Below are 15,000 nucleotides of genomic sequence, written 5' to 3' on the forward strand. Positions count from 1 at the left end.
ACCAGTTAATTAACTGGTCAGGCAACCAGCTAATTAACCAGGTGATTAACTAGTCAGGCAACCACTTAATTAACGAGGTGATTAACTAGTCAGGCAACCACTTAATTAACGAGGTGATTAACTAGTCAGTTAACCAGTTAGTTAAAATCAGTTGATTCATTCATGTTAATTCATTCATGACCAATGTTTTGGTCATATTTTACATGTTTACACACTGTACTCTCCTCTCCTTGTCTCCTCTTCTTGTCTCCTCTCCTCCTCTCCTTGTCTCCTCTCCTTGTCTCCTCTCTAGGAAACATGAGAAGCTTCACTCAGCGGAGCGTCCGTTTGTCTGTGAGATCTGCAGTAAAGCCTTCACTACCCATGCTCACCTGAAAGGTACACACACACACACACACACACACTGTACACACACACACACACACACTGTACACACACACACACTGTACACACACACCACGCACACACACACACCTGTACACACACACGCACACACACACACTGTACACACACACACACACACAAACGCACACACTGTACACACACACACAGTTTAGGAGGATTAAACTGGTTATTTTACTGGTTCTGGTGGACTAAACTGGTTTTGAGACGGGACTAAACTGGTTTTGAGACGGGACTAAACTGGTTTTGAGACGGGACTAAACTGGTTTTGAGACTGGACTAAACTGGTTTTGAGACTGGACTAAACTGGTTTTGAGACGGGACTAAACTGGTTTTGAGACGGGACTAAACTGGTTTTGAGACTGGACTAAACTGGTTTTGAGACTGGACTAAACTGGTTTTGAGACGGGACTAAACTGGTTTTGAGACTGGACTAAACTGGTTTTGAGACGGGACTAAACTGGTTTTGAGACTGGACTAAACTGGTTTTGAGACTGGACTAAACTGGTTTTGAGACTGGACTAAACTGGTTCTGTTTCAGAACATCTGAAGATCCACACCGGGTTCAAGCCGTATCGATGTGACGTTTGTGGGAAATCGTTCATCCGAGCGCCGGACCTGAAGAAACACGAGCGAGTTCACAGCAACGAGCGGCCGTTCGCCTGTCAGATGTGTGACAAGGTCTGTCCACCTGTCTGTCTGTCCACCTGTCTGTCTGTCCACCTGTCTGTCTGCTCACCTGTCTGTCTGTCCACCTGTCTGTCTGCTCACCTGTCTGTCTGCTCACCTGTCTGTCTGTCCACCTGTCTGTCTGCTCACCTGTCTGTCTGTCCACCTGTCTGTCTGTTCACCTGTCTGTCTGTCCACCTGTCTGTCTGTCCACCTGTCTGTCTGTCCACCTGTCTGTCTGCTCACCTGTCTGTCTGTTCACCTGTCTGTCTGCTCACCTGTCTGTCTGTCCACCTGTCTGTCTGTCCACCTGTCTGTCTGTCCACCTGTCTGTCTGTCCACCTGTCTGTCTGCTCACCTGTCTGTCAGCACAAACCACAGCTGCTGTAAGTCATATGTTGCATGTTTGTGTTTGTGGAAAGATCGTTCCTCCTGAGAGCAGGTGAACCAGGAGACATTCTCACAAGAGAACTGCTGCTGCTTATTCTCACTCTGTTGTATCTGCTCTGTGGTGTTTAGATCTGTGCTCTGACAGCTGTGTGTGTGTGTGTGTGTGTGTGTGTGTGTGTGAGTGTGTGTGTGTGTGTGTCTGGAAATCTGCAAATTTCTGTTGTTAAATGACGCTGCTCAATCTTTTCATTGTCTTATGATTGGAAAAATCGTTTAATGTGTCCCCAGCTTTACCTGGACATGTAGATCTGACAAAAACTTTATTATCTTCTCCTCTCTCCTCTCCTCCTCTCCTTTCTCCTCTCTCCTCTCTCCTCCTCTCCTCTCCTCTCTCCTCCTCTCCTCTCTCCTCTCTCCTCCTCTCCTCTCCTCTCTCCTCCCTCTCCTTTCTCCTCTCTCCTCTCTCCTCTCCTCTCTCCTCTCTCCTCCTCTCCTCTCTCCTCCTCTCCTTTCTCCTCTCTCCTCTCTCCTCCTCTCCTCTCTCCTCTCTCCTCCTCTCCTCTCTCCTCTCCTTTCTCCTCTCTCCTCTCTCCTCCTCTCCTTTCTCCTTTCTCCTCTCTCCTCTCTCCTCCTCCTCTCCTCTCTCCTCTCTCCTCTCCTCTCCTCTCTCCTCTCTCCTCTCTCCTTTCTCCTCTCTCCTCTCTCCTCTCTCCTCTCTCCTCTCCTCTCTCCTCCTCTCCTCTCCTCTCTCCTCCTCTCCTCTCCTCTCTCCTCCTCTCCTCTCCTCTCTCCTCCTCTCCTCCAGGCATTTAAACACAAGTCTCACCTGAAGGATCATGAGAGGAGACACAGAGGAGAAAAACCTTTTGTCTGTTCATCCTGTACCAAGGCCTTCGCTAAGGTAATACTACTACTACTACTACTGATACTTCTACTGATACTTCTACTGATACTACTACTACTACTACTACTACTACTACTACTGATACTTCTACTGATACTTCTACTGATACTACTACTACTACTACTACTACTACTACTACTACTACTACTGCTACTTCTACTGATACTTCTACTGATACTACTACTACTACTACTACTACTACTACTACTACTACTACTGCTACTACTACTGATACTTCTACTGATACTTCTACTGATACTACTACTACTACTACTACTACTACTACTACTGATACTTCTACTGATACTTCTACTGATACTACTACTACTACTACTGCTACTACTACTGCTACTTCTACTGATACTTCTACTGATACTACTACTACTACTACTACTACTACTACTACTACTACTACTGCTACTACTACTGATACTTCTACTGATACTTCTACTGATACTACTACTACTACTACTACTACTACTACTGATACTTCTACTGATACTTCTACTGATACTACTACTACTACTACTACTACTACTACTACTACTACTACTACTACTGCTACTTCTACTGATACTTCTACTGATACTACTACTACTACTACTACTGCTACTACTACTGATACTTCTACTGATACTTCTACTGATACTACTACTACTACTACTACTACTACTACTACTGATACTTCTACTGATACTTCTACTGATACTACTACTACTACTACTACTACTACTGCTACTACTACTGCTACTTCTACTGATACTTCTACTGATACTACTACTACTACTACTACTACTGCTACTACTACTGATACTTCTACTGATACTTCTACTGATACTACTACTACTACTACTACTACTACTACTACTACTGATACTTCTACTGATACTTCTACTGATACTACTACTACTACTACTACTACTACTACTACTGATACTTCTACTGATACTTCTACTGATACTACTACTACTACTACTACTACTACTACTACTACTGATACTTCTACTGATACTTCTACTGATACTACTACTACTACTACTACTACTACTGCTACTTCTACTGATACTTCTACTGATACTACTACTACTACTACTACTACTACTACTACTGCTACTACTACTGATACTGCTACTGCTACTACTACTACTGATACTACTACTGCTGCTACTGCTACTACTGCTACTACTACTGCCACTACTACTACTGCTACTACTGCTACTACTACTACTGATACTGCTACTGCTACTACTACTACTACTACTACTACTACTACTACTAATACTAATACTACTACTACTACTACTACTACTGCTACTGCTACTACTACTACTACTACTACTAATACTAATACTACTACTACTACTACTGCTACTACTACTGATACTGCTACTGCTACTACTACTGCTACTACTGATACTACTACTGCTGCTACTGCTACTACTGCTACTACTACTGCCACTACTACTACTGCTACTACTACTACTGCTACTACTACTACTGATACTGCTACTGCTACTACTACTGCTACTGATACTGCTCGTCGTCATGAGAACAACATGTTTGTTTTCATATATTTGTAATATATTTATTGTATTAATATATTCCAGGCGTCAGATCTGAAGCGGCATGAGAACAACATGCACAGTGAGAGGAAGCAGCTGAATCTGCAGAGCGACACTGAAACTCTGCAGGCTGCTGCCATGGCTGCTGAGGAGCAACAACTGGAGAACATGAGCTGCTCCTGAGAGGAGGAGGAGGAGGAGGAGGAGAACATGAGCTGCTCCTGAGAGGAGGAGGAGGAGGAGAACATGAGCTGCTCCTCAGAGGAGGAGGAGGAGGAGAACATGAGCTGCTCCTGAGAGGAGGAGGAGGAGGAGGAGGAGGAGAACATGAGCTGCTCCTGAGAGGAGGAGGAGGAGGAGAACATGAGCTGCTCCTGAGAGGAGGAGGAGGAGGAGGAGAAGAACATGAGCTGCTCCTGAGAGGAGGAGGAGGAGAACATCAGCTGCTCCTGAGAGGAGGAGGAGAACACGAGCTGCTCCTGAGAGGAGGAGGAGAAGGAGAACACGAGCTGCTCCTGAGAGGAGGAAGAGGAGGAGAACACGAGCTGCTCCTGAGAGGAGGAAGAGGAGGAGAACACGAGCTGCTCCTGAGAGGAGGAGGAGGAGGAGGAGAACATCAGCTGCTCCTGAGAGGAGGAAGAGGAGGAGAACACGAGCTGCTCCTGAGAGGAGGAGGAGGAGGAGGAGAACATCAGCTGCTCCTGAGAGGAGGAGGAGGAGAACACGAGCTGCTCCTAAGAGGAGGAGGAGGAGGAGAACATGAGTTGCTCCTGAGAGGAGGAGGAGGAGGAGAACATCAGTTGCTCCTGAGAGGAGGAGGAGGAGGAGGAGAACATCAGTTGCTCCCAACAGAGGTGGAGGAAGAGAAGAGAAGGACATGAGCTGCTCCTGAGAAAAGGAGAGGAGGAGGAAGAGGAGGAGAGGAGGAGGATATGAGCTGCTCTTAACAGGTTACACACATCTAAACACAAACTGGATCCTCCTCCTCCTCCTCCTCCTCCCTCTCCTGTCTCTCCTCTAAAGGTGGAGGAGGTGAGGGAGCAGAGCAGGAGCAGGAAGGATTGTGGGTAATATTTCAGTTTCTCCTGATCCAGACTGAACTGGTTTCCTGCAGGAGGAGCTGCTGTTCTCCTGAGGAGGAGAAACATCACATGAATTATTAAAAATCAAATTATTTCAACATGAATGGATTCCATCATCAGATTCATCCTCAGTCTGTGTAAAATGTAAAATATTCTTCTTTCTCTTCTGTATTATATTTGTTTTGATGCCGTGCCGTCAGTCTTTTGTAAAGTAGATCCACTTTGAACCAAACTGGAATGAAAACAGATTTTGAAGCTGCTGGTTTGTGTCTCGTCTGTTAAACAGAGTACTAACATGTAGTAGTCAGAGTACTAACGTAATCAGAGTACTAACATGTAGTAGTCAGAGTACTAACGTAATCAGAGTACTAACATGTAGTAGTCAGAGTACTAACGTAATCAGAGTACTAACATGTAGTAGTCAGAGTACTAACATGTAGTAGAGTACTAACATGTAGTAGTCAGAGTACTAACATGTAGTAGTCAGAGTACTAACGTAATCAGAGTACTAACATGTAGTAGTCAGAGTACTAACGTAATCAGAGTACTAACATGTAGTAGTCAGAGTACTAACGTAATCAGAGTACTAACATGTAGTAGTCAGAGTACTAACATGTAGTAGAGTACTAACATGTAGTAGTCAGAGTACTAACATGTAGTAGTCAGAGTACTAACGTAATCAGAGTACTAACATGTAGTAGTCAGAGTACTAACGTAATCAGAGTACTAACATGTAGTAGTCAGAGTACTAACGTAATCAGAGTACTAACATGTAGTAGTCAGAGTACTAACATGTAGTAGAGTACTAACATGTAGTAGTCAGAGTACTAACATGTAGTAGTCAGAGTACTAACGTAATCAGAGTACTAACATGTAGTAGTCAGAGTACTAACATGTAGTAGTCAGAGTACTAACATGTAGTAGTCAGAGTACTAACGTAATCAGAGTACTAACATGTAGTAGTCAGAGTACTAACATGTAGTAGAGTACTAACATGTAGTAGTCAGAGTACTAACATGTAGTAGAGTACTAACATGTAGTAGTCAGAGTACTAACATGTAGTAGTCCGAGTACTAACATGTAGTAGAGTACTATCATGTAGTAGTCAGAGTACTAACATGTAGTAGTCAGAGTACTAACATGTTGTAATCAGAGTACTAACATGTAGTAGTCAGAGTACTAATGTAGTAGTCAGAGTACTAACATGTAGTAGTCAGAGTATGTCAGAGTACCAACATGTAGTAGTCAGAGTACTAACATGTAGTAGTCAGAGTACTAACATGTTGTAATCAGAGTACTAACATGTAGTAGTCAGAGTACTAATGTAGTAGTCAGAGTACTAACATGTAGTAGTCAGAGTATGTCAGAGTACCAACATGTAGTAATCAGAGTACTAACATGTAGTAGTCAGAGTACTAACATGTAGTAGTATGTACTAACATGTTGTAATCAGAGTACTAACCTGTAGTAGTCAGAGTATGTCAGAGTACCAACATGTAGTAGTCAGAGTACTAACATGTAGTAGTCAGAGTATGTCAGAGTACCAACATGTAGTAATCAGAGTACTAACATGTAGTCAGAGTACTAACATGTAGTAGTCAGAGTATGTCAGAGTACCAACATGTAGTAGTCAGAGTACTAACATGTAGTCAGAGTACTAACATGTAGTAGTCAGAGTACTACATGTTGTAGTCAGAGTACTAACATGTAGTAGTCAGAGTACTAACATGTTGTAGTCAGAGTACTAACATGTAGTCAGAGTACTAACATGTAGTAGTCAGAGTACTAACATGTAGTAGTCAGAGTACTAACATGTAGTCAGAGTACTAACATGTAGTAGTCAGAGTACTACATGTTGTAGTCAGAGTACTAACATGTAGTAGTCAGAGTACTAACATGTTGTAGTCAGAGTACTAACATGTAGTAGTCAGAGTACTAACATGTAGTCAGAGTACTAACATGTAGTAGTCAGAGTACTAACATGTAGTCAGAGTACTAACATGTAGTCAGAGTACTAACATGTAGTAGTCAGAGTACTAACATGTAGTCAGAGTACTAACATGTAGTAGTCAGAGTACTAACATGTAGTAGTCAGAGTACTAACATGTAGTCAGAGTACTAACATGTAGTCAGAGTACTAACATGTAGTAGTCAGAGTACTAACATGTAGTCAGAGTACTAACATGTAGTAGTCAGAGTACTAACATGTAGTCAGAGTACTAACATGTAGTAGTCAGAGTACTAACATGTAGTCAGAGTACTAACATGTAGTCAGAGTACTAACATGTAGTAGTCAGAGTACTAACATGTAGTCAGAGTACTAACATGTAGTCAGAGTACTAACATGTAGTAGTCAGAGTACTAACATGTAGTCAGAGTACTAACATGTAGTCAGAGTACTAACATGTAGTAGTCAGAGTACTAACATGTAGTCAGAGTACTAACACAGTAGTAACAGTAAGATATAATATAATGGATCTATAATAATAGGTATAATAGATCAGTGTATTGATCCCCAGGTGCCGCAGCAGCAGCTGGCAGAACAGAACCAAGGAAGTAAAGTACAGGAAGGTAATAAAAGAAAAGAGATAATAAAATAAAGGTAATGTACGTAATATAAAACTATTGAGAATAAATGCAGATTGGGATAAGTCCATGGATCTATTCCAGAGGAACAAAATATCTGTGCAACACAGTCAAGAGTTATTAGTGCCAGTTAGGGGAAGCAGGGGTCTAAGGGTCCGAAATAAAACCTCAACAGAGAAACAATATAGAAATGAAAACAAAGAATAAAAGACAGAATAAGAGACATCATGACATCAAAGAGTCGTCAGGAGAGATTTAAAGAGATGCAGCCTCATGCAGGTCGTCGTACAGTCCAGTTGGTGCATGTTCCTTTAATTAATGATCTTTTTTCTCAGTATGACATCATAGTGCAGAGTTTTAAAAAGGAGTTGGAGGGTTTTCTTAATGTCCGAGAAAATCTTTTGCCATCGTTACTCTGGAGTCTGCTGGAGCAAAGGAGGCAGGGAAACCTGTCAAGTGTGAACGTAAGAGAGAGTGACTGCTTGTGTGTGTGTGTGTGAGTGTGTGTGTGAGTGTGAGTGTGTGTGAGTGTGTGTGTGTGTGTGTGTGTGTGTGTGAGTGTGTGAGTGTGTGTGTGTGTGTGTGTGTGAGTGTGTGTGTGAGTGTGTGTGTGAGTGAGTGTGTGTGTGTGTGTGTGAGTGTGTGTGTGTGTGTGTGTGAGTGAGTGTGTGTGAGTGTGTGTGTGTGTGTGTGTGTGTGAGTGTGTGTGTGTGTGTGTGTGTTGGATATGTTAAACAGGCACAGTAATGACTACAGTTTGAACTGTTTGTTCCTTGTTGCAGTTTGAATGCCTGGAGGTTTAGCTGCTTGAACTTCATGAACATTTCAAAAGTATAAGGAGCGTGCAAAAAAAAAAAAGCCTTTTATCATGATTTGTTTTGCCGTCTTTGTGTTACAGTTTTTTTTGATTGCCAAGACACGTTTCTTGAAATTTTGCTCCATTTCCCAAAACTCTAAACACAAATGCATAACTGCACACTCATCTTCACAAACTTCAAACTTCCACATCAAAACCAAACTCTCCACTCAAAACCATGTGATCTCACATCTAAACCAAACTTTGCCTTCAGACATCACACAACAGCCATCAAACACACACACACTACAAAACAGCCGTTACACACTGCTGAGATCAATTCACAACACGACCGTAAAAACCTGTTGCTGCAATGAATAATGGAGCTTATGTTTCCCCCAGAACAACCTCTTTACATGATGAACACAATATAAACACACAACACATGTATACATTTTCAACATTTTTAATTCCTCAATGTACTGTAGTAAAATAAACTGAAATTGAGTGAAAAAGTAAATGTACTGTAAAAATATGCAACTGATAAAGAACGTAGAATACAGTAAAATAATTTCCATGTATTTACCGATATAAAACAATGAAAAAAAACAGGTTGTACATAAAGAAAGAAATGACATTTATTCTGCCTCAGCATCCCGTCTCTGGTCTGGGTCAGGCCAGAGAGTCTCATCAGCATCACATCACACAACAAGTGAACTGACCCACGGCCCTTTGATCTGTCTATCCTGAGCTTCTGATTGGTGTGTGAACAGTTTAGACTCTTAGTGTTTCCACCTGGGGAATTGTGTGTTAATTGGGTTCGAGCTGTGATGACTTGAGTTAATGATATTGAATGCCGGTGCTTTCTAAATGAGCACATGGTGCAGCCAGTGATATATGAAGGGATTTGTGTGTAGAGTTTTTCACAAAAAGTTCAACAAATCTGAATCATGTGTGGAAACAGGGGAATAGTGTTTATGGTTTTGGGAAATGGGTCTGTCTTCTGGTAGATGGCGTCATGGTTTGGGATGTTTAGTTAACAGGCCCAGTTATAGTGTGTAAGGGATCGAGAAAAACTGTAACATTTCTACTTTTCTAATGATAGTCTGGGTTTGATTTTTTCAGAGATATTGTTAGAGTAAAGTACATGAATATATTGACCAAACACAACACACACGACCAGTACTGCACACTGATGAAAATATTTATTTCTCTCCACATTGTAAAATCAGTCAATACATCCATGCATTTCCAAAGGTTGCATTTTGCACTGAAAATCAGAACAGAACATATTCTAAATAGAATATAGTACATAAACAGCAAAAACATTTGTGGAGACAAAAAAGAAAGCGCTGCAACGTTGCCTTCCATTTTTGTTGAAGACAGGTACACTCACCTGTTGCCTTTTTATAGTGCTTACGCCTGATTGGTGAGTTTACAATTAAGCACCTAAGTGTCTGTACACCTGACGGCCATGTTTCATCAATTGGTTACAGGTGTGGTATTTGGAAAGGCAGTGCCTTGAAATGGCAAAGAAGTGACATCATGTTAGATTTCTGTGTCTAATGTAGAGAAGTGTGTTTAGTGTGAGGCTGAGAATGTGCTTTATGTGTCATTTTAGTGTGTAAGCAATCGTAAAAAACTAATAGTTCACCAGAGGGAAGTGAAATTGAAAGTAGATTTTGACATTGTTGAGCAGAGCGGAGACGCCATTACAGGAAGTGAGATCTCTACTGAAAAAAAAACACATTTGGAGGATTGTAAACAGCAAGTTGGTGATTATTGCTATTGCTATTGATTTGGTGAGTCTGGCTATTTAAAGATAATTTAGGTACCAAAGCAAATGGCTGAGAAAAGTGATTCCTGAGTTGCCGTGTGTGTTCAGAGACTTTCAGAGACTTTCAGAGACTTTCAGAGACTTTCAGAGACTTTCAGACCCCGTGTCTCTGGGCTGCCACCACAGCTTCTGCTCCAGCTGCCTGAAAATATTCTGGGAACAAGCTGCAAACAAAAACTGTCCCATTTGTAAGAGAAAATCCTCGAAGGATGATCCATATATCAACTTTACGCTGAAGGAACTAGCTGACTCCTATACTGGCAGAAAGAAAGCTGAGTCATCTGAGACGGATCCAGCAGAGCAGAAAGTGGAGGTGGTGTGTAGGAAACATCCAGAAGAGCTTAAACTGTTCTGTAAGGAGGAACAGGAAGTGTGAGTCCGCTCCGCACCACGGACACAAGCTGCTTCCTACAGAAGAAGCAGTCGGCGACCTGAAGGAGCAGCTGGAGTCCGACTTGAAGTCTCTAACGGACAAGAGGAACAAATACGAAGCTGAGAAGACGTACAACAACGCTCCGAGAAGCAGCTGGTGGCCGCAGAGAGGCGGATCTCAGAGTTCAACAAGCTGCACCGGCTCCTGAGAGAGGAAGAGGAGGCCGGGCTGACGGCTCTGAGGGAGGAAGAGGAGCAGAAGGGGAAGACTGTCGCCAGAGAGATGAAGATCATCCAGGAGAAGATCTCCTCTCTCTCAGACAGTGTCTCTGCTGTGGAAGAAGACCTGAAGAAACCGTTCCTGTCCAATTATGAACCCACTCAGACCAGCGCCAGAGGTAGATGTGGCCAAACACCCGGAAACCTGTCCTTCAGAGTCTGGGAGAAGAGGAAGGTCAAGTTCAGTCCTGTCATTCTGGACCCGAACACTGCAAACCCCGGTCTCTACCTGTCTGCTGACCTGACCAGTGTGAGACGTGGAGACAGAGCAGCAGAGACACGCCACAGCTCTGGGATCTGAAGGCTTCAGCTCAGGGAACACAGCCGGGAGGCGGAGGCGGGAGACCGTCCCGGCTGGGATCTGGGTTTGGCTAAAGAGTCGGCTGACGGGAAGGAGGGGCGATCTCCTTCACCAAAACATGGATTCTGGTGTTTGTGGAATCGCAGTGGAAAATACAATACTGGGTTTGGTACGGTCACAGTGAAGAAGAGTCTCCAGAGGATCAGAGTCCAGCTGGACAGGGGGAGCTGTCCCACGACTCTGAGGACAAGATCTTCACTCACAGAGACTTTCACTGAGAACCTGTACCCATGTCTCTGTACTGGACCGGCTGGTGATGCCAAAGTCTGTCAAGCTGAGGCTTGACTGTGATGTTAAGGGATGCGAGTGTGTGTGTGTGTGTGTGGGTGTGTGTGTGTGTGTGTGTGTGTGTATGCGTGTGTGTGTGTGTGTGTGTGTGTGTGTGTGTGTTATTAAGGTTTTGTTTAGTTAAGGGTAGAATTATGCTTACTTAGTGGCCGGTAGTCAATTAAAAGCCGGGTCTCCGATAACGGCCGGGCGTGGTCGACACGAACAAATAAAGGCCGGCCTCAGATACAGGCCGGGGAAAAACAAAGGAAACAAGACTAGGTCAAAACCAGTATGTGGCTGGACCGTGTCCGTCTCCTCTCTCCACCGCTGTCCTCTCCACCGCGCCCACGGCCCGCGTCGATCCTCCCGATCCGAGCCCCGGACGCCCGGTGACACATCGGCGTCGGGACCCCCCTGAAATCTCGGCTGGATCACCGGGAACACATCGGCGCCCAGCTTCAGTTAGCTTCAGTTAGCTTCAGTTAGCATCAGTTAGCTTCAGTTAGCTTCAGTTAGCATCAGTTAGCTTCAGTTAGCTTCAGTTAGCATCAGTTAGCTTCAGTTAGCTTCAGTTAGCATCAGTTAGCTTCAGTTAGCTTCAGTTAGCATCAGTTAGCTTCAGTTAGCTTCAGTTAGCTTCAGTTAGCTTCAGCTTACATGCAAACAACGGGGTATACCGGTAAACTCCTGCTGCCTGTTATATAATGTAACTGTAGTTTGTAGTTATGTAATGTAACTGTAGTTTGTAGTTATATAATGTAACTGTAGTTTGTAGTTATATAATGTAACTGTAGTTTGTAGTTATATAATGTAACTGTAGTTTGTAGTTATGTAATGTAACTGTAGTTTGTAGTTATATAATGTAACTGTAGTTTGTAGTTATATAATGTAACTGTAGTTTGTAGTTATATAATGTAACTGTAGTTTGTAGTTATGTAATGTAACTGTAGTTTGTAGTTATATAATGTAACTGTAGTTTGTAGTTATATAATGTAACTGTAGTTTGTAGTTATATAATGTAACTGTAGTTTGTAGTTATATAATGTAACTGTAGTTTGTAGTTATGTAATGTAACTGTAGTTTGTAGTTATATAATGTAACTGTAGTTTGTAGTTATATAATGTAACTGTAGTTTGTAGTTATATAATGTAACTGTAGTTTGTCTCCGCTGCGACAGCAGGCCAGGGAATGTCGAGTTTTTCCGTGGTGCGTTTGCACACGTATGTGTATCCTGCATGTCGACGCTGAGAGCGGGGGGGGGGCAGCCGACATGTCAGGGGAACTGCCGCTGACAGTTTGAGTCAGGGGAACGAAAGAGGAGTCGTCCTCACACACGAGAAACTCCTCTCCCGCCGACCCTGCAGCGGGACGGGCGCCTCAGCCATCGGGTCTGAAACAACGACCGCCGAGCCCCAGCGTTGGCTAGCTGGGTCAGGGGTCAGGGGTCAGGGGTCCGGGGTCAGGGGTCAGGGGTCCGGGGTCAGGGGTCAGGGGTCCGGGGTCAGGGGTCAGGGGTCAGGGGTTTCCTCGTCACTCGCACAGGGCCGGGGTTCCTCGGTGACGGCGGTGAGAAGAGGCTCCAGCTGCATCTGATCCTGGTCAGTAGTTTATATTCTGGCTTTAATGGAAATGTCAAGTGACGAATAACTCCCATGTTAAAACTAAGTGGAATATTGCTGTGAGGGCAGCTGTATGCCACAAGGGTGTGTGTGTGTGTGTGTGTGTGTGCGTGCGTGCGTGCGTGCGTGCGTGCGTGCGTGCGTGCGTGCGTGCGTGCGTGCGTGCGTGTGTGTGTGTGCGTGTGTGTGTGTGTGTGTGTGTGTGTGTGCCCCCTGCCCTCCTCTGACAGACAGAACTGAAGAGCTGATGACAGACAGCAGTTTGTTGCATGAAGAGGATTTATGATTCGCTGCATCATCGTTACATACGATCAGCTGATTCGAGTCACAACAACACAAACAACAAATCAATAAAAAACAAATTTAAAATATCAGGTTTTACATTCAGAGACGTAAAGCTGTGAAATCAAAACAAAATGATCTTTTTTACAAACTGGAGACAAAACAGAAAAGAACAGAAAATAAAAAACAGCATCATCTGATGCAGGGAAAACAACCAATAATAAACCAATCAGTGATCAATCACAGTATTGATCACTACGTTCTGACTTTTTTTCTTAGGACTTTCTGGCTTCCATCCGTTTTCTATAAAGGTGACTATTGATCATGTATCCATTGATTACTTGTTTTCGCTGGATCTGCTGTTAAAGGCTCCTGATGGATTCTGACAGTTTTTGATTTTTGATGAATTGATAAATTAATACGTTGCTTTTCTGAACTGGATGCTCTGTGACTACAGCGATTGACTGTCTTCTCCTCTGATTGATCAGCTGGTTGATCAATATGTTAGAGACTCAGTCGTCAGTTCAGAGGAAGCTGCTGCAGGTCAGACAGACCAGAATATATCATCAATATATCATCAATATATCATCAATATATCATCAATATATCATCAGAGACTTGAACAGGAAGAGAAAAGTTCTATCAGTGTTGTATTTGGAGGTTGGAGTCACTTATTGATCATTGATTACTTATTGGCTCTTTAAAACAAAACCTTCAGTAGATTGTGTCTGTACATCATGTAAAACTACACACCAATACAACACAATAATATAATGATACAACATAATATAATAATATGATATAATAATATATTGATACAACATAATGTTCTAATACAATAACACAATAAAACAATAGAATATATTAACACATTATGTTCAGAGAGAAGAAGGAACTGGAAAACATTTTGATTTACTGCAAACTGAAAAACACAGAAGCTAGTTGGCGATGTTTATCGGTTGCTATGGTAACTCCTGTGGTAACCAGGGAGCTAGTTGGCGATGTTTATCGGTTGCTATGGTAACTCCTGTGGTAACCAGGGAGCTAGTTGGCGATGTTTATCGGTTGCTATGGTAACTCCTGTGGTAACCAGGGAGCTAGTTGGCGATCTTTTTAGTCATGGAGAGAAGTTTTGCGACTGTACGCGTCACCATGGTAACCGCTCTGCACTGGAGGGGGTGATGTCACCGTAATACTGTTACTGCAGCTGTACTGCAGTACACATGCAGTACTTCAAATACATACTGAGGAAATACTCCTACTACAACATGTTAGTACTCTGCTCATGTGGAACCAAACTGAGCAGCTGCCCTTTCTTCATCATCCTCCTCCTCTTCTTCATCAGCTCTGTGTGTTCTGGTCCGTCTTCATCTTCCTTCCCTCTGAAGCAGCAGCTCCTCAGTTTGGTTCCTCGGTGCGACCTGATAATCCTTCCTCCTGGAAGCAGAACACAGCAGCTTGGTTCCTCCTGTCTGTTGTGATGGAGGCAGGCTGGGTGATAAGTGCTGTCCGTCCTGCATGTTGTTCCCCTGGAAACCAGCAGCAGCACATCAGTTCCCTCTGAAGCTTTCAGACTGAAAGTCTTTCAG

General features: G+C 43.2%; 1 protein-coding gene across 1 annotated transcript in view; it reads left to right on the top strand.

The window, feature by feature from the left end:
- LOC139927912 (zinc finger and BTB domain-containing protein 14-like) overlaps positions 1-5,264 on the top strand; it is a gene marked incomplete at its 5' end in the record, with an annotated part of 7,589 nt that extends 2,325 nt beyond the window's left edge. The window contains 4 exon segments of the mRNA XM_078282500.1: positions 293-378; positions 944-1,083; positions 2,267-2,362; positions 3,973-5,264. Of these exon segments, the coding sequence (XP_078138626.1) occupies positions 293-378; positions 944-1,083; positions 2,267-2,362; positions 3,973-4,110 (460 nt within the window).
- Positions 5,265-15,000: the final 9,736 nt, after the last annotated feature.

This window comes from Centroberyx gerrardi, unplaced genomic scaffold (assembly GCF_048128805.1).
Source record: "Centroberyx gerrardi isolate f3 unplaced genomic scaffold, fCenGer3.hap1.cur.20231027 Scaffold_549, whole genome shotgun sequence".
In the NCBI taxonomy this organism is placed as follows: Eukaryota; Metazoa; Chordata; class Actinopteri; order Beryciformes; family Berycidae; genus Centroberyx; species Centroberyx gerrardi.